The sequence below is a fragment of the Balaenoptera acutorostrata genome, chromosome 19 (assembly GCF_949987535.1).
Source record: "Balaenoptera acutorostrata chromosome 19, mBalAcu1.1, whole genome shotgun sequence".
In the NCBI taxonomy this organism is placed as follows: domain Eukaryota; kingdom Metazoa; phylum Chordata; class Mammalia; order Artiodactyla; family Balaenopteridae; genus Balaenoptera; species Balaenoptera acutorostrata.
In genome coordinates, this window is record NC_080082.1 from 20,070,062 (window position 1) to 20,088,616 (window position 18,555).

The 18,555-nt window shown below is 39.1% G+C and overlaps 1 protein-coding gene across 9 annotated transcripts in view; it reads left to right on the plus strand.

The window, feature by feature from the left end:
- TERB1 (telomere repeat binding bouquet formation protein 1) overlaps positions 1-15,059 on the plus strand; it is a 47,865-nt gene extending 32,806 nt beyond the window's left edge. For 3 of the 9 annotated variants that reach the window (XM_028162793.2, XM_028162794.2, XM_057535104.1), the window contains 6 exons: positions 2,321-2,670; positions 3,982-4,046; positions 4,339-4,434; positions 10,473-10,622; positions 11,367-11,432; positions 14,730-14,994. In XM_028162793.2, coding sequence (XP_028018594.2) covers positions 2,321-2,670; positions 3,982-4,046; positions 4,339-4,434; positions 10,473-10,622; positions 11,367-11,432; positions 14,730-14,917 — 915 coding nt within the window. In that variant the 3' untranslated portion in view covers positions 14,918-14,994. Of the gene's footprint in view, positions 1-2,320; positions 2,671-3,981; positions 4,047-4,338; positions 4,435-10,472; positions 10,623-11,366 lie in introns of all 9 variants that reach the window. The other 6 variants (XR_009006197.1, XM_028162795.2, XM_028162796.2 and 3 more) reach the window with 6 other exon arrangements.
- Positions 15,060-18,555: the final 3,496 nt, after the last annotated feature.

The window sequence follows — 18,555 nt, forward strand, 5'->3', positions numbered from 1 at the left end:
CGAACCTGTGTCCCCTGCATTGGCAGGCGGATTCCTAACCATTGCGCCACCAGGGAAGCCCTGCTTTATTTATTTAAATTCAACTTTATCAAGTCTGCTAAACAGGCTGTCATTCACCTATCTGCTTTCCAATTCCAAAATTTTGTTGCATTTGTATCTTCTTCCATTTCTCCTTGTGGGTTTATGCCTTTTTTTTTTTTTTTTTTGGCTGCGTTGTGTCTTCGTTGCTGCACACGGACTTTTCTCTAGTTGCGGCAGGTGGGAGCTACTCTTCATTACGGTGCGTGGGCTTCTCATTGCAGTGGCTTCTTTTGTCGCAGAGCACCGGCTCTAGGAGCACGCGGGCTCAGTAGTTGTGGCTCGCGGGCTCTAGAACGCAGCCTCAGTAGTTGTGGCACATGGGCTTAGTTGCTCCACGGTGTGTGGGATCTTCCCGGACCAGAGATAAAACCCATGTCCCCTGCCTTGGCAGGCGGATTCTTAACCACTGTGCCACCAGGGAAATCCCTATTTCTTTTTATTTTTTATTTATTTATTTTAATAAATTTGTTTATTTATTTATTTTTGGCTGTGTTGGGTCTTCGTTGCTGTGCCACCAGGGAGGTCCACCTATGCCTTTTTTTTTTTTTTTTTTTTCACCTATGCCTTTTTAAGAACTGTTGTTCTAATTGTTTTTTTGGAAGGAACGAAAATAAATATGGGTGTTAAAGTCATCATCTTTACCTGGAAGCCCTGTCTATCTATCTGTCTACCTATCTATCTTACAATTGCAGAGTATTCCACTGATGGATATGCTAGTTCCCCTTGAGACGAACTTTCAGGTTCCAACTTTTAGCTATTACAAACCATACTGCAGTTAATAACATTAACATTTTGCACATGTAAAAGTATATCTATAGGATTTTAAAAAAAGATATACACAGTGTTTTGTTTGTTTGTTTGTTTTGTGCTGCGTTGGGTCTTCATTGCTGCACGTGGGCTTTTTTCGCTCTAATTGTGGCCAGCGGGGGCTACTCTTCGTTGCAGTACGTGGGCTTCTCATTTCGGTGGTTTCTCTTGTTGCGGAGCATGGGCTCTAGGTGCACGGGCTTCAGTAGTTGTAGCACGTGGGCTCAGTAGTTACGGCACGTGGGCCCTAGAGCGCACGGACTTCAGTAGTTGTGGCTCACGGGCTCTAGAGCTCAGGCTCAATAGTTGTGGCACACAGGCTTACTTGCTCCGTGGCATGTGGGATCTTCTCAGACCAGGGATCAAACTGGTGTCCCCTGCATTGGCAGGCGGATTCTTAACCACTGTGCCACCAGGGAAGTCCCACAGTTTTTATTATGAAAGATACCGTCAAATTGTTTCTCCATAGAGATGTATCAGTTTACACTCTCCCCCATAATGTACAGAATGTTTCCCTATACCCTTTTGATCTTTGCCAAAGTCATAGATGAAGAAAGATGTCTATGGGACTTCCCTGGCGGTCCAGTGGTTAAGACTCTGCACTTCCAATGCAGGGGGCGCGGGTTTGATCCCTGGTCGGGGAACTAAGATCCCACATGCTGTGTGGTGGGGCCAAAAAGTAAAAAAAATAAAATAAAGAAAGATATCTCATTTACCTTTAATGTTTATTTCTCTTATTAAAGTGAGATGGAGCATTTTTCATATGTGTAAGAGCTATTTATTTATATTTCCTTTCTTGTGAACTGTTCATCTCCTTTGCCTGTGTTTCTACACTGTTACTGATCTTTTTCATAGTTCATTGTAGTAGCTTTTTATAAATGTTACTAGAAAAATTCTACTGTAGCTCAAGATATGACATACATATTCTTTCTAGCTGTTTTTATTTGTATTTGATTTTGCTTTTGGCCCTTTTTTCCTCTGGGTCCCCACCCCCCAACATTGTTTTTCGTCTCTAGCAGAACTTAAAAAAAAATTTTATGTGGTAAAGTATAGGTTTTTCTTTTATGATTTATTGATTTTTTGTAATACTTGGAAAGGTATTCCTCCCATTGAGAATATTAAAACATCATGGTTTCTTTTAGAACATATGTAATTTCATTTTTTTATATTTAAATATTTAGTTAATTTTTACTTTATTTTTGTGTAAATTGTGAGATATGTATTCAGTTTATCTTTTTCCCCAGTTGACTTCCCAATGTCCCCAAATCATTTAATGAATATTCTCCCCTTCCTTCCTAATGTAAACTACCCCTTTTATAATGTATATTCTATTGACAATCATAAACTTTTTCTGCATTATTTAAAGGGAGTGTAAATTGAATTATAAAGCAAATGATTATTTTGAAATTATTTACTTATTTTTACATTACAGGAAACAGTACAAAGAGAAAAATATAAGGATTATGTTTCATCTATGAACATAAATATTCAAAATACATTGAAACACCTCCACGCAGATAGCAGTGGTGGAGGTCCCAAAGCAGAAGATAAGGATAAAAGCCAGTCTAGAAAGCTTCAGAGTTATAAGTCCCATGAAGTCATGTCTAAAGCATGTACAAATGATGATCAAATGAAGACCCTGTTAAAGAGTGCAAATCCAGTTAATGCTTGTTATAGGGAGAGTGGGCAAAATAAGACTTTATGTAAAGCCAATTCAAGCTGCAATCAAAAGTTACGTGAAGAAACAACCTTTGAAAAAAAGAATTTTGTTTCTCAATCAAGGTATAGTTTAATAATTGTTTCTAACTTTTATTTATTTATTCAGCATTTGTGTGTGTGTGTGTAGTACTATGTGCCATACTCTTAAACACTGGGATATAGAAATGATAAGCATGCTTTTAGGAGGAGCCTAATGTAGGAAATGTTGGGAAAGGAGTTTGGATGGGCCAGTATGGGCCAGTTCATCTAGGGCCTTGCATGTAATACTCAAGATTTTCTGTTATAACTTATAGAGTATAGGGAGCCGCTGACGATTTTAGATTGAGTGACACAATCAGATTTGAATTTTAGAAGGGATACTCAGAAAACTTAAACTGAACCTCTGTAGCTGAAATAACAATGCACGTATTGATAATCCATCAGCAATTTAGCAAAAGCCAGTTTGTAAGTTTAACTTGATAAAAGGGAGTAAGGTGTGATGAAAATCTGGTTTAGGCTTGTCTTTTCATTTGTTCCCTGTACCTCACCTCCAGTATATGTCCTTTCTCGCTCACGGGTAGCCTGTGGGGCTGGACCTGGAATTGCAGCTTTTCTTCCTAAAGCCTTTCTTGTGTTCTGCTCTTCTGATAGTTACTGGGCTAGGAGGGAAACTGAAGAGAATGGTGCTATGTTCTGGGGAGGCTGCAGGGTAAACTAAGTGTTAGATAGATGGATTACATCATCACACCCCCTTTTTCCTTTTCAAAACCATTCTTCATGTAGTTTTAACCCGATTTCTCAGGGATATAGAATTGGGAAGTAGTGGGATATGCTCTTGGGCCAGCCTTCTTGCCCTCTGGCCCAAAGAATTTGTTATTTCCTCTTTTTTGCTCTCCTTCCTTCCTGTTTTCCTCTTTTATAACTTTTTCTTCCATGTTTCTGCTGGCATCAGTATTATTGACCTCTGGAGTCTTGTTTAACTCCACTTTTTTTTTTTTTAATTGAAGTAGAGTTGATTTACAATGTTTCAGGTGTACAGCAAAGTGATTCAGTTATATATATATACACACACACACACACACATATATATACTTTATCAGATTCTTTTCCATTATACGTTATTACAAGATATTAAATAAAGTTCCCTGTTCTATACTATAGGTCCTTATTGTTTATCTATTTTTTATTATATATAGTAGTTAACTCCGCTTTTAGAAACAAGGCTATAACCATTGCATACCATACTTTGGCAGAATTTGGTAGATTTTGGTAGATCCTGACTCCAGCTCTTTCTGCCTGTCAAACATCAGAATCACACTACTGCTTACGGAAAGATTTGTTCACACACCAAACAATATGTTTACTTTTATTAATCTGGTGTCTATTTTCTTTTAGCGACCATATTTTTAAACATCCAACTCCTATTGCCAAAAACACAAAGCAGCAGTTACCAGTAACAGGTATGACTAAAAATGTTTCTTCTTTGATTGTTCAAGAAAACATATTTAGGTGATTAATATAGCTAAAAGTAATATCTTCCCTCTAACATATAAGCCATGCCTTTGACTCTCTTTCTGGTCTAAATGCCTCAGTCACCTTTTATTGATATCCTTTCTGTATATCCACTAGGATGACTGGAAGTGTAGTACTGTGCTACAGTTTATGAAACTCCTGAGAATTAATAAATCTTATAAACGTCAGGTCCTTTTCACTAATCAAAAATATCTTGCATTTTGCAATTTTTTTCCCCAGATCCATTTACATTATGTTCAGATATAATAAATAAAGAAGTCATTGGTTTTCTAGCAACAGACAATTGTTCCAAAATGTTGAAGTATAGATGTTCAGGTAAATATTTTTTTAATTGTAGTTGTTTCATAATTAAAGCTTTATATGACATTAATTAACTAGAATTTGTAATAGTTCTACTTGTGTGATTTAAAATTCATTTCCTTTGGACAAATAACAATCTGGGGTCTCATAAAACACTCAAATTAATACCTTCTATCTGCATTAGTCTGTGTTCCCAATATTTGCTCATATGAATCAATGCAGCTAATACTCTTTTTTTCTTTTTTGAATTTTATTTTATTTATTTTTTTATATAGCAGATTCTTATTAGTTATCCATTTTATACATAGTAGTGTATATATGTCAATCCTAATCTCCCAGTTCATCACAGCACCACCACCCCCCTCCACCGCTTCCCCCCTTGGTGTCCATATGTTTGTTCTCTACATCTGTGTCTCAGTTTCTGCCCTGCAAACCGGTTCAGCAGCTAATACTCTTAAAAAATTACTTTATTATTCTCTTTCTGTCACCATCTGTAAGTTTAACTTTACTGAGTAAGGTAAACATTTTTTATATTTTCAGTGAGCCAATAAATAGGTATATATTCTGGATTATGAATAATCCAGAATTCCACAGTGCTTATTCCATCCCTTCTTCTCCTTCATATCCCAGTATTTGCTCTTTGTTTACTCTTACTGTTGCACCCTGCTCTTTGGAGAAAACTGAGGCTATTCCACATTAGGCTCAAAATATTACTATTCTTCTGTCTTAGATGAAGGGTTTATCTCTTTTACTCTAAAACTGATATCTAGCTATAATCCAAATCCCATCTATGTTTTCTCCCCATTTTATAATAATACTTGTGTAGGCTTTCTCTTTAGTCCTTTTCTATTCATTAACTCCATTTGTCCCACCTTAAACTATGTTCATTTCTCCTCATCTTAAAAAATACCCAAGGGACTTCCCTGGTGGTCTGGTGGTTAAGAATCTGCCTGCCAATGCAGGGGACACAGGTTCGAGCCCTGGTCTGGGAAAATCCCACATGCCGTGGAGCAACTAGCCCGTGTGCCACAACTACTGAGCCTGTGTGCTACAACTACTGAAGCCCGCTCTCCTAGAGCCTGTGCTCGGCAACAAGGGAAGCCACCGCAATGAGAAGCCCGCGCACCGCATGAAGAGTAGCCCCCGCTCGCCGCGACTAGACAAAGCCAGCGCGCAGCAACGAAGACCCAACACAGCCATAAATAAATAAATAAATAATAAAAATAAATTAATTATTTAAAATTTTTTTAAAAAAAACCCAAATACTTTGTGTGATTTGCTATCCCTTCAAGTATTCATCTATTCTTTCTTCCACCGTCTATTACCAGATTCCTGCTCTTGTTCCCTTCTCTTTCAGCATATTCTTTCCCTTCTTAACCCCCTGCAGTCTAGCTTCTTTTATTGCCATTCTACTAAATTTTAATGTTAAAGGTTACCTGAAACCTCTTTTTTAACCCCCAAACCAATGACTTTTTAAAAGATTCTTATTGTCTTTAGTATCTCTGCACTGTCAACTACCATTCCTTGAAATCCTCTCCTCTCATTTGAAAACCATAGTTCCCAAACTGTCCACCCGAGCTCCCTGGGGCTCTGCAGTGAACTCCAAGGGCACTACACAATATTTAAAAATTTATAAGTGAAACACAAAATGGTCAACATCTTTTGGACACCACGTAAACTACTAGCTCAAAGTAGTTCACAGTCTCACCATTAGATTGTACTACATCTCTTTTGATGATGTCACTTCTTTGTGGAGCTGGGTTTTCAGTGGTTGTTGTGATTTTTTAAAAATTAATTATTTATTTATTTTTGGCTGCGTTGGGTCTTTGTTGCTGCACGCGGGCTTTCTCTAGTTGTGGCGAGCTGGGGCTACTCTTCGTTGTGGTGCGCAGGCTTCTCATTTCGGTGGCTTCTATTGTTGTGGGCGTCGGTAATTGTGGCACGTGGGCTCAATAATTGTGGCTCTCGGGCTCTAGAGCGCAGGCTCAGTAGTTGTGGCACACGGGCTTAGTTGCTCTGTGGCATGTGGGATCTTCCCAGACCAGGGTTCGAACCCGTGTCCCCTGCATTGGCAGGCGGATTCTTAACCATTGCGCCACCAGGGAAGTCCCAGTTGTTGTGATTTTTAAAAAGCAAGCACCACGTGAAAATCAGTGTGGAAAAGGAAATGAGGGTGGCAGTGTCCAGTCTGATTACAAGTTTTGAGAACTTGTGCTGTACCCAATTGTTGCACAAATCCCATTAGGAAATAACTGTAATTAATAAGAATGAAATACAAATATATATATATTTCAAATTTAGGTCTATTATTTTTTTAAATGGCTACCAAGTTGTTAGAACATAAATACGTATTGAGTTGTTTTGGGCCTAACAGAACATTTGGTATTTCTTTTGGCCTAAGGGTGCTGTGAAAAAATCACCAAGATCTTTTTTTTTTTTTTGATTTTTTTTGGCTGTGTTGGGTCTTCATTGTTGCGCGCGGGCTTTCTCTAGTTGCAGTGAGTGGGGGCTACTCTTTGTTGCGGTGCGCGGGCTTCTCTTGCTGCAGAGCACGGGCTCTAGGTGCAGGGGCTTTAGTAGTTGCGGCACGTGGGCTTAGTAGTTGTGGCGCACGGGCTTAGTTGCTTCGCGGCATGTGGGATCTTCCTGGACCAGAGATCGAACCCGTGTCTTCTGCATTGGCAGGTGGATTCTTAAGCACTGCGCCACCAGGGAAGTCCCAATCACCAAGATCTTAAAGATGCCACAGAGTGAGACAGTTGGGAACCTCTGGTCAAAAATATTCCAGTTGGTAGAATGGATGCTCTATAACTGTTAACTCCCTTTCATCCCTTAGTTTGTTTGAGATAGTTCCTTCCTAGTTGCTTTGCTCCCTCAGTGACCATTCATTCTGCAGACACTTAGGGAGTGTTTATTCTGCAGCAGGCACTGGAATCAAAGATGAATAGAACTCAGTCCTCACTTCAGGAAGTTTACAGTCTATAAAGCTCTCCATTTTATCACCTTTATTCCTTTATCTTATCTTCCTGCCAAATTTCTACAGATACTCCCCCCAATATATAGTCTACAGCACTTACTCAACTCTGCTGCAGCATTTACTTTTGTGGCATCATCTATCATTTTACCAATGATTTTCAAATCTGTATCTCCACACTTCGCGTCTACCTCGGGTTATAACGTCATTCTTCCATTTCCAGCTGTACCTAGGACATACTCACTTTAATATTTTGTTATTTCAAGCTTAATGTATTCAAAGCACAACATCTTTCTCCCTCTTAAACTGCCCCCCCTCCAGCCACTCCATTTTTATTAGTGTTGCCATTATTCTTCTGACCCCCCAGATTTCTTTCTTTTTTTAAATTTATTTTTGGCTGTGTTGGGTCTTTGTTGCTGTGCGCGGGCTTCCTCTAGTTGTGGTGAGCGGGGTCTACTCTTCGTTGCAGTGCGCGGGCTTCTCATTGTCGTGGCTTCTCTTGTTGCGGAGCACAGGCTCTAGGCTTGCGGGCTTCAGTAGCTGTGGGCTCAGTAGTTGTGGCTCACGGGCTCTAGAGCTCAGGCTCAGTAGTTGTGGAGCACGAGCTTAGTTGCTCTGCGGCATGTGGGATCTTCCCCGACCAGGGCTCAAACCTGTGTCCCCTGCATTGGCAGGCAGATTCTTAACCACTGTGCCACCAGGGAAGGCCCCCCAGATTTCAAACCTTGAATCATCTATAACTATCTTTTCTCCTTACATCCCCTATTTCTAGTCTGTCATATTTGGTTCTTTCTTTCTTTCCCACACAGGCCCCTTTTCCTTCATGCCTAAATTACTAGCAGTCTTTCAGTCTCAAGTCTCACCAACCCCCAAGTAACGTGTATTGCTATTAACTTCTCTTCCTCATATGTGCTTTGTATCATGTCACCATACTAAAGAACCCTCAGTGCTTCTCTGTAACTCACTAAATCGAACTCTCTGCCTGGCTTTCAGAATTGTGTGGAACTTTGTCCTGCATCCACTTGTTAAATTTTACTGCAATTTGTTCTGTTTAAGTCCACCAGAAATGTGCCATGCTTATTCCAAACTTTGCCATTCGATCCATTACAATCGAATTGTCCTAAACATCTCCCTTACCCCGACAGCTCATTATTCACCAATTTTACCTCAGAAATCTCTGCATTCTCCCTGCAAATGCTGTGTTTCAGAATCCCCTCATTTATCTGGACTGTTTAAGTTACCCCTCAACTGATCCTCTTACCTTCAGTTGAGCTTTCTGTAGACAAATCTTGTCATTTCCCTGCTTAATAAATATCCTTCAGTTCCTCCCATTGACTTGAAGATAGTAGTTAAAAATCCTTAAGATGACTTTCAAGACCGTTTTTTTTTAAATTCATTTAAGATTAATACATTTATTTATTTATTTTTTAGCACCTTTAATTATTATTTATTTATTTATTTTTTGGGCTGTGTTGGGACTTCGTTTCTGTGCGAGGGCTTCCTCTAGCTGCAGCAAGTGGGGGCCACTCTTCATCGCAGTGCGTGGGCCTCTCACTATCGTGGCCTCTCTTGTTGTGGAGCACAGGCTCCAGACGCACAGGCTCAGCAGTTGTGGCTCACGGGCCCAGTTGCTCCGCGGCATGTGGGATCTTCCCAGACCAGGGCTCGAACCCATGTCCCCTGCATTAGCAGGCAGACTCTCAACCACTGCGCCACCAGGGAAGCCCTCAAGACCGTTTTTGACCTGGCGCCTTGCAACCCTTACCAGCCTCAACTTTTCTCCCACAGTTCTCTCATACCTTATACTCCAGCCACACACAGTACCTGTGATTCTCTGAACACACTATGCTTTTTTACTCTTCTGTGCTTTTGCACGTGTTCTTTGTACTTGAAATGTCCTCATCCCTGCCAACTTTCTGCCTGGCTAACTTTTCCTATAGGTGACAGGTGGATAGAGAACTTTATAATGGATGGATGTGGCTAACATTACCTGAACCTACTGATCAATCAATATCATAAAAAGAGAGATAGTCAGACTTTATGTTTCTGTTAATGTGATGCAGTAAGAAGTACACAATACTACCTGTGAGGAGTTCTACTAAAAACAATTGAACCTGAATCTGATCAATCATCTAGATCTAGTTACTAGTTTCTTGGGCACACAGGAATATTTTAAAGGATGCAACTAGGATGTAATCAGCAAAACCCAGCCTTTGGGAAACTGCACATTACAAATGACCCAGGGTCTACAACAAGTAAATGACAAAGAGGAAGAGAGGAGAATTGGTAGATTAAAAGAAACTCAAGAGACATATCAGCTGAGTGTAATGGTGGACCTTGTTTGGATCATGATTCAAATAAACCAACTGTAAAGAGAAAGTTTTGAAATGATGGGGAAATTTGAACACTGACTGGATATTAGATTGTATTAAGCATAATTTTCTTAGGTGTGATAGTGGTTTTGCCATTTAAAAAAATAAAACAAAGTAAGTGTTTTTTTTAAAAAAGTTCTTATCTGTTAAGAATGCATATGAAGTATTTACAGATGAAATGATACTAGTATGCAAATTGCAGCCTTCATAGTCCAGTGTGTACATGGGGGGCAGAGCTGAGTAGGTGGGGTAGATAAAATATGACTGGCCATGAGTTAATAATTGTTGAAGCTGGATGATGGATATGTGGTGGGTAATTATACTTTTCTCTTTATTCTCATGTGTTTGAAATGTTCCATAGTAAAACATTACAAAGAAAAAAAAGAAAAAAAAAGACGACTGGGCATAAGGGTCACTTCCTTTGGATATCTTCCCTGATAGTGACTCCTGCTCAGAATTAGGCCAAGGTAGATGCTGCTTTTCTATATCACCATAACTCTGTTCACACCGCTATGGCAACACTTATTTCACTGTATTATATTTGTTGTCTTTACTCTCTCACATGACATGACTTGGAGTTTCTTGATGTATTTATAATTAAGTTGCTGATTTCACTTCAGTTACTATCATAAAGATATTTGCTTTCATAAATTTGTTATTAGATATTTTGTAACATCTATACATCACTTTAATTTGTTTTCTTTTAGGTTGCATAGCAGTAGGAAAATCCCTGAATAGCCGAAATTTTAGCAAGCTCTTACACTCTTGCCCATACCAATGTGATCGTCACAAAGTCATTGTGGAAGCTGAAGACAGATATAAAAGTGGACTAAGGAAATCACTTATCTGTAACAAGAGTAATTAATTCAGCAGTTTTAAAACTGTAATTATAGTAAGAAAGAGAAAAACAAATACCATATGCTAGCACACATGTATATAGAATCTAAAAAAAAAAAAAATGGTTCTGAAGAAACTAGGGGCAGGACAGGAATAAAGACGAAGACATAGAGAATGTACCTGAGGACACGGGGAGGGGGAAGGGTAAGCTGGAACGAAGTGAGCGAGCGGCATGGACATATATACACTACCAAATGTAAAATAGATAGCTAGTGGGAAGCAGCGGCATAGCACAGGGAGATCAGCTCGGTGCCTTGTGATGACCTAGAGGGGTGGGATAGGGAGGGTGGGAGGAAGAGGCAAGAGGGAGGAGATAAGGGGATATATGTATATGTATAGCTGATTCACTTTGTTATACAGCAGCAACTAACACAACAATGTAAAGCAATTATACTCCAATAAAGATGTTAAAAAAACACAAAACTGTAATTATAACCATACCTTCTGAACTATGATCTAGAACATTAAGTATATTAAAAGATAAAGGGTAAAATAATGTTGAAAAGAAAATCTGTCTCTGAGCAGCTGTGATTTAAAATGTTCCCAGGGAGTAGATTTAGTCTCTAGTAATTTAAAAATTCATCCTAATCCACCTAAGGATTCCCATTAGAAGGGGGAAAAAGGGCATATCATACTGATGGGATTGATGTGATACTACTCAGATTGATACTCTAAGTACACTAAATGTTTTCTGTATTTTTCAGAAATTCTGCTGACCCCACGTAGAAGACGACAACTCAATAATGAATCTACTACCCCTGGAGGAATAAGTGAATATATTTAATTTTTAAATAAATATAAATTTCGTATATTCCTGAAAAAGAACAGCTGAATGATTGTTCTCAGTCACATCATTAATGGCTTTTAAATGATAACCCTTTCTTCTTATGAGGGTCATACTTCCTGACAAAAGAGGCTTCCCTCTTCCCTTTTTCATGTTGCTTGCTCATCTGTTACTTTCCAGCTGGGGAAGGGGCAGGAGAAAACTAACATTTATTAAGAACCTCCTATGTATTAGGTGTTTCATACATGTTATTTGCTTTATTTCGTATAATAACATTGTAAGATAAGCTATTATTTTATTCCCACTTTAATTTGTTTTCTTTTAGGTTGCGTAGCAGTAGGAAAATAGCCAGAATTTGCCAATGAGTTGGCAAATGGCAGAACTTAGATTCAAATGCAAGCCTGTCTTTCTCCAGAATCCCCTTTTCTATCCTCTGGATCACTTTTCTATTTTAAGAGCAAAGTTATTCTCCTATGCACAAGTGCTTCAGAAAAATTTTGCGGAAGATTTTGGTTCACATCTGCAGCACTTTGAACAATCAAAATTGAAGAGACAAATAGTATAAACCTTAGAGCCCTGTTTAAAAATTAAAATACTTCTAAACTATGAGTTAATTTACAGGAGCTTTTCTTTAACTACAGGGTTAATCACCATTTCAGGTTTATCACTATTTCAAATTTATCACAAGACTTAAAGAACATTACCATTATCTTCTGTTCATATGGAATTAGTATGTGCAGAGTAAGACTAAGCCGTTGAGTACACTACTTTTCAAAGTCACCTAGAAATTAGTAATATCTGTAGAGCCATTCTATTATTTATTGTGAAGACATTTGGACTTGATCCATCCAGGAAACATTTTGCCACATACTTTTGTTTGGCCATTTTCACTGCCAAAACCTTGAAAGAAATTTCAAATTTACTTTTTCTAACTGGGTCTTTTTCTAGGTTAAAATTTCTGCATACAAATTAAAATTAAGCGCAGTACCACTACAGGGTAGCCCACTTTTTGAAGTAATATTTTCTGTAGAAACTGTTAGAAAATGGGTATTTTTCCATAGAAACGTTACAGTTGGAAATCTTTTTGAAAAGGAGTTGGCATCAAATTAATAATAGAATTTCTTGAGCAGCATGTCTTAAAAGCAAATATATAACAACTAAAAGTATTCTATAATCATTTTTTCATAGTAAAATCATTTGCAGAGCATCATGAAATATACATAATTATGGTTATATATTGATTATACAGAAGGATCCTAACTACTGTTAAGTCACTTTCAGCTCGTAAATACCTACATCTTTTTTGTAGATTCCAGCTGCTTAGCTAAAATCCAATAGTTAATAAGTTGGCCTGCTTTTTTCAAATTTAGAAAGGCATCTTGAGGAGGTAGTGATTAGATTGGTCTTATATCTCTTTTACAAGCAGGCCAGGAATATTTGATGTACTGCCATTTTTCCCCCTCTTAATAAATTTCACTTTCATACTAGAGACATTCATCACCTTTCATTTGGTTATAGGTTACACTCAAATTTGAGACTCTTCTTTTGAGAAGGGACCATTTGCAGCATCTAAGTATTTAAAGAGCCTTGGGGGCAAGGCTCTCTTTTAGGATGGATTGATAATCTTGAGAGGGTTTGAAAAATAAGAGTTTCTAGGAGGGCTTCCCTGGTGGCGCAGTGGTTGAGAATCTGCCTGCCAGTGCAGGGAACACGGGTTCGAGCCCTGGTCTGGAAAGATCCCACATGCCGCGGAGCTACTAGGCCCGTGAGCCACAATTGCTGAGCCTGCACGTCTGGAGCCTGTGCTCCGCAACGAGAGAGACCGCGATAGTGAGAGGCCCACGCACCACGATGAAGAGTGGCCCCCACTTGCCGCAACTAGAGAAAGCCCTCGCACAGAAACGAAGACCCAACACAGCCATAAATAAATTAATTAATTAATTTAAAAAAATTTTTTTTTAAATGGTAAGTTTAAAAAAAAAAAAAAAAAGAGTCTCTAGGACTGAGCCCTCTTGCCTATTTTTCCCTGCTTTTTTCTAATGACCAATCAGTATTAGGAGGAGCACTGAAGAAGTCACAGAAGGGAGTCTTGTGGTGTAGAGAGCTGTTTCCTTCTTCTAGGCTGCCAACTATGCTGCTGTGGTAACCTTTGAGGTATTTGGCACAGATGCTAATTTAAGCGTAGAAGTCAGTGAGACGGCAACTGCAGGGGAAAAGTGGGGATTGGCTCTACATGAACAACCTCAGGACCCAATATCTTGAATGTTATAATAACCCATCTGGTCCTGATTATAATGAGTTCAGATCATTTAGCAAGTGAAGTTGAAATCATCTATTTCTCGGATAACCACAGTTTTCCAGTAGACCCAAGTAAGAAGTAACTTCATTGATAAGTTTTAAAACAGTTTTTACCGGTAGTAACATTTTTATGTCAACAAATATTTATTGATCACCTACTATGTGTCAGACACTGTCTTAGGCACTGGGGACACATGGTGAGTAAAACAGACAAAAATCCCAGTCTTCATGGAGCCTGCATTCTAAGGAATACCATTAAGTAATATTTAGACATTATTTTCATTGATTTCTTGGCCTTCTGCTGGTAAGATTTTTCCCTCCTGCTTTAAAAGATCTGAACTATGGCTTCTATCTCAGGATAGATGGACTAACAGTCATGACATGCAAAGGCAAGATTTTCGAAGGTTGTCCCAGCATCGCTATTCAAGGTCCTACTAAAGTAAATAGCAGCCTTAATTGGAAATACAAAAACTCTTCCTCATCAGCATCTACCCACAATGATAACGTGCATTAACAGTGAATTAAAAATCTTAAGGGACTTCCCCGGTGGTCCAGTGGTTAAGAATCCGCCTTCCAACACAGGGGATGCGGATTCTATTCTATGAAGTTATGGAGCCCTTTGGGAAGACTGTATCTGTAAGATAGGTAAGCTGTTTGTTAACTGTCCTCACAGGAATGTTGAGAGAATTAACAATCAAATGTTTATAAAATTTTGTGTTTCTTGATTGAAGGATTTTGCGAATATTATTGTAATAGGATTGTTACAATTATTGAAGAGATCACAGTGATAGCATCTAGTTTAATAGTAGGCACTCAGTTTTGTTTTGTTTTAATTGAAGTGGACTTCTATATGATGAGTAGTCCAGGCATGAAGTTTTCTCACTGTGTAATCCATATCCTTAGAGTAAGTTAGGCATTTATTTGGGTCTCAAGAACTCTTTCTTCAGCAAGTACTAATATATTCTACAATTCTCATTAATTACAGAAAAAAGAAGAATTCGTAAAAACTTTACTGAAGAAGAAGTAAATTACCTTTTCAATGGAGTTAAGAAAATGGGAAATCACTGGAATTTAATTTTGTGGTCTTTCCCCTTTCAGCAAGGACGGAAGGCTGTCGACCTTGCTCACAAATACCACAAGCTGACCAAACGCCCCAAGTGTGTGGCTCCTTGACTGGAAGAAGACTTGTCAGTTTTTAGTTTGATATCTTAAAATACAGTGTGTTGAAAATATAAAATTTAAAATATTCTTATAAACTCTTATGAGACAGGAAATGTGGCAATGGGGATACTGTTTTAATTACTTTTTGTGATGCTGTAGCTCATCAAACTATTAAAATAATTTATAAAACAAATACACTTTTGGATTTCCCTAGTGGTCCAGTGGTTAAGACTCCACGCTTTCAATGCAGGGAACATGGTTTTGATTCCTGGTCGGGGAACTAAGATCCCACATGCCTTGCAGCACGGCCAAAACAACAACAATAACAAAAATTGTTTAAAACAACTTTTTATTGTTTGCTTTTAAGTTACTTTTCTTCTAGTTGGAAACCAAACTATTAGATCTCAAACTTCTATTTTTCTCACTCTTTTTATATTCCATCATGCTGATGCATCCTCCATTATACCTAAAATGCTGTTGCTGTGGCAAAGTGATCAAGTATCAGGGCATGAAAGCTCAGTTGTGCTTATGTACTCATTGGGTCACTGCTTCATGTCATTCTTATAAATACCAAAGGGTATTTCCCTATAAGCATGTATTCTTTCACCCTTTCAGATCATGACTATGTCTACTTAGATAAAGCAGAATTTTTATTAAATATCTTTTATTCTGATCCACAATGAAAATTCCAGAGGGTTAATAAGCAGAAAAATTTTAAGCATGAGAATAATTTACAATTAGGAAAATTCTTTGCATCATTTAAAGTGTGAATGACTCTAGTCCATTATCTGTCAGTATTTCCTAAGCACTATGGGGATGATTTAAATGGTCTGCTGGGTTATTTTGATGTGTATTTCTCAAGATGTATGAATGTAGTTTTAGGTCAAGGGGGAAAACATTTTGTCTGTTGCCTCAGCCTTACTGGCAATAGTTGCTTTTTTTTTTTTTATTGATTGGAAATTATCTATGTAACAGAAAATCAAATACTACTTACAGAGCATCCCCAAGAGTATGACATACTGTAGCTGGGACACTGTTTTGTGTCAGTCACTGACACTATATTTAAAATAACCTATACTGCCTTCTGAAACCTTGAAATTTTATCCTAACCCTTGGCTAACTTTTGGTTAATGTGAACTGCTTTTTTCCCTCAAATGGAATTTGGTAATAAAATAAGTGAATATACATCAAAAGGAAAGCCAAAGAATGATCACATATTAGAGGACTGTTTGACTTTAGGGACTCAGACCTGGCCAGTTCAACAGGGAATAAAAAGGGATTTCAATAATGTCAGACCCTTGCAGTCGGGGCTGACCTCAGTTATAGTTCCCTGCCAGAGGCATAAACTGCTGTACAACGATCTGGACATTGGCTATCTTTAGTTTTGCATATATCCTCAGGAACCTGGAATTTACTATTTCACAGGGTGATAATTGATGGTCAGTTCTTCGTTATGCTAAAATGAAATATACTTTTCTGGAGTACCTCCTGCAGAACCACAAAAGTTGAATCTCTTTTCCACATACCAGCCCTTGAGAGAGTTCAGATAGATATCTATCACTTTCCCCTCTACATCCTTTATCCTTCATGCTGATGAGCCCCAGCTACTTCCTGTTTCAGCTGAACAGTGTCATGTCCCCTTATGAGCTTAGTCACTGACCACTGGATACCTTTTTGTTTATAGGCTGTGTCCAGAAAGAAATGTGGCTTGACTGGCAGAGTAGGGGGATCAACTTCTTTGCTAGGACCAAAGAGGTTTTATGGACCTTACCTAAGATACTTCTTGGCATTCTACATGATCAACTCTCTGATTATAGTTGATATAGTTAAGACTTATAATTTTTATTAATTCCTATCTTGTTCTTACACATTTATTTTTAACTCCACTACAGGACTTCAGTGGCCCCTGTTAAATTTAATCTTGTTAGAATTAGTCTGTACTCAGTTTGTCACCCAGTGTGTTAGGCCTCCCTTCCTGCTTCAGGTCATCTACAGCTTCTATGAGTGTGCTGCTGCATTCTCATCCAAGTCATGGATGGCACCCTGAATTGGCTGGGCCAGGGCAGGAGATGGGGGCAGGTCCCTAGCAGCCTCCTCTGGTGGTCCTTGCTCATCAGCCCCCTCTGGGCCTGGTCTTTAACAAGCCTCAACACTATCATCCAGCCTACATTCACTTTCTTGTCTATGATGTGCATTGGCAAATGCCCCATTGAAATCCGAATTTTCCAGGTCTGCAGCATCCTCCTACCTGCTATTCCTGCAAAATAGAAACTGTGTAAATCTGGTGCTGTCTTTTCCTTTTCCAACTGGTCACATTAGAGAATTTCACCTAGGGCTGATGAAGTTCACTGGCCTGTAGTTTTCAACTCCATCTTTTGCCCTGTGAAAATTCAGACATTGCTTACCTTTTTATGATTTACAGCACTTTTCCTGCTCTTCCTAGACTTCCAGGGTATAATTCTTAATAGGTTTTCACTCCCATTGTCTTGTTTGAACCTTACATTCAGGTTGGCAGATGATATGCCCATTTATTGGATCTGTAATTCATGCTGCCAAAATTCTGGCAGAGCCAGGATCAGAATCCTACTCATCTGAATCCCACATACATGGTTGCTTTTCTGACATATCCTACTTTCTTGTGATATTTAGAAATGCCTTGTAAAATGCCTCTGCTTCCACAGAGGCTAGCAAGAGCCCTCAGGTAGCGGCCAGGCCTAAAGTGAAACTCGATAGGTGAAATGTATTTTTTCTTTCCTTTTCTTCCATTACCCTCTTCCTTCCCCTTCTCTCCCCGTCCCTTCCCCCTTCATATCTCTTTCTTCCTTCCTTCCTTCCTCCCTTCCTTCCTTTCTTTCTCTTTTTCTTTCTTTTTTCCTGAAGAAAGGACATTAAAGCCTCCTATTTCTGGTGTCAAATGCTGGCTCCCAGAAAATATCATTAAAAAAACCAAACACTGGGGCTTCCCTGGTGGCACAGTGGTTGAGGATCTGCCTGCCAATGCAGGGGACACGGGTTCGAGCCCTGGCCTGGGAAGATCCCACATGCCGCGGAGCAACTGGGCCCGTGAGCCACAACTACTGAGCCTGCGCGTCTGGAGCCTGTGCTCCGCAACAAGAGCCCGCGCACCGCGATGAAGAGTGGCCCCCGCTCGCCGCAACTAGAGAAAGCCCTCGCACAGAAACGAAGACCCAACACAGCCAAAAATAAATAAATTAACTAAAAAAAAACCAAAAAAAACCCCCAAACACCTGTTAATAAGTAAAACCAAGCAAATTACTCACTACAGTAAAGATCACTACCTCGTGGTCTTAATGAGGTCAAGGAAGGAGGAGGTGAAAAGCAGGATATTTGTGAGGATTTGGGGGTCTAGTTTAAGGCCGGTCTTTCAATTCGTGGTTCGATTAGGATTAAGCGAAGTTCATGATAGAATAGGTTAAGATCGGTAAAATTGGAAGTACCGGGATGCTATCAGAAGATAGCCAGAAAGCACTGGGTCCTTGGTCAGGTTTCTCAAGATTTCTGAGCTTCAGGTTCCTCACCCGTAAAAGAGTTAGACAAGATTCAGTGAGATAACGTATGACTCTGGCACACGGTAAGCGCTCGGTAAACGGCGCTATCCTGTACTGATCTCATCCCAAGGCCTGAGCTTT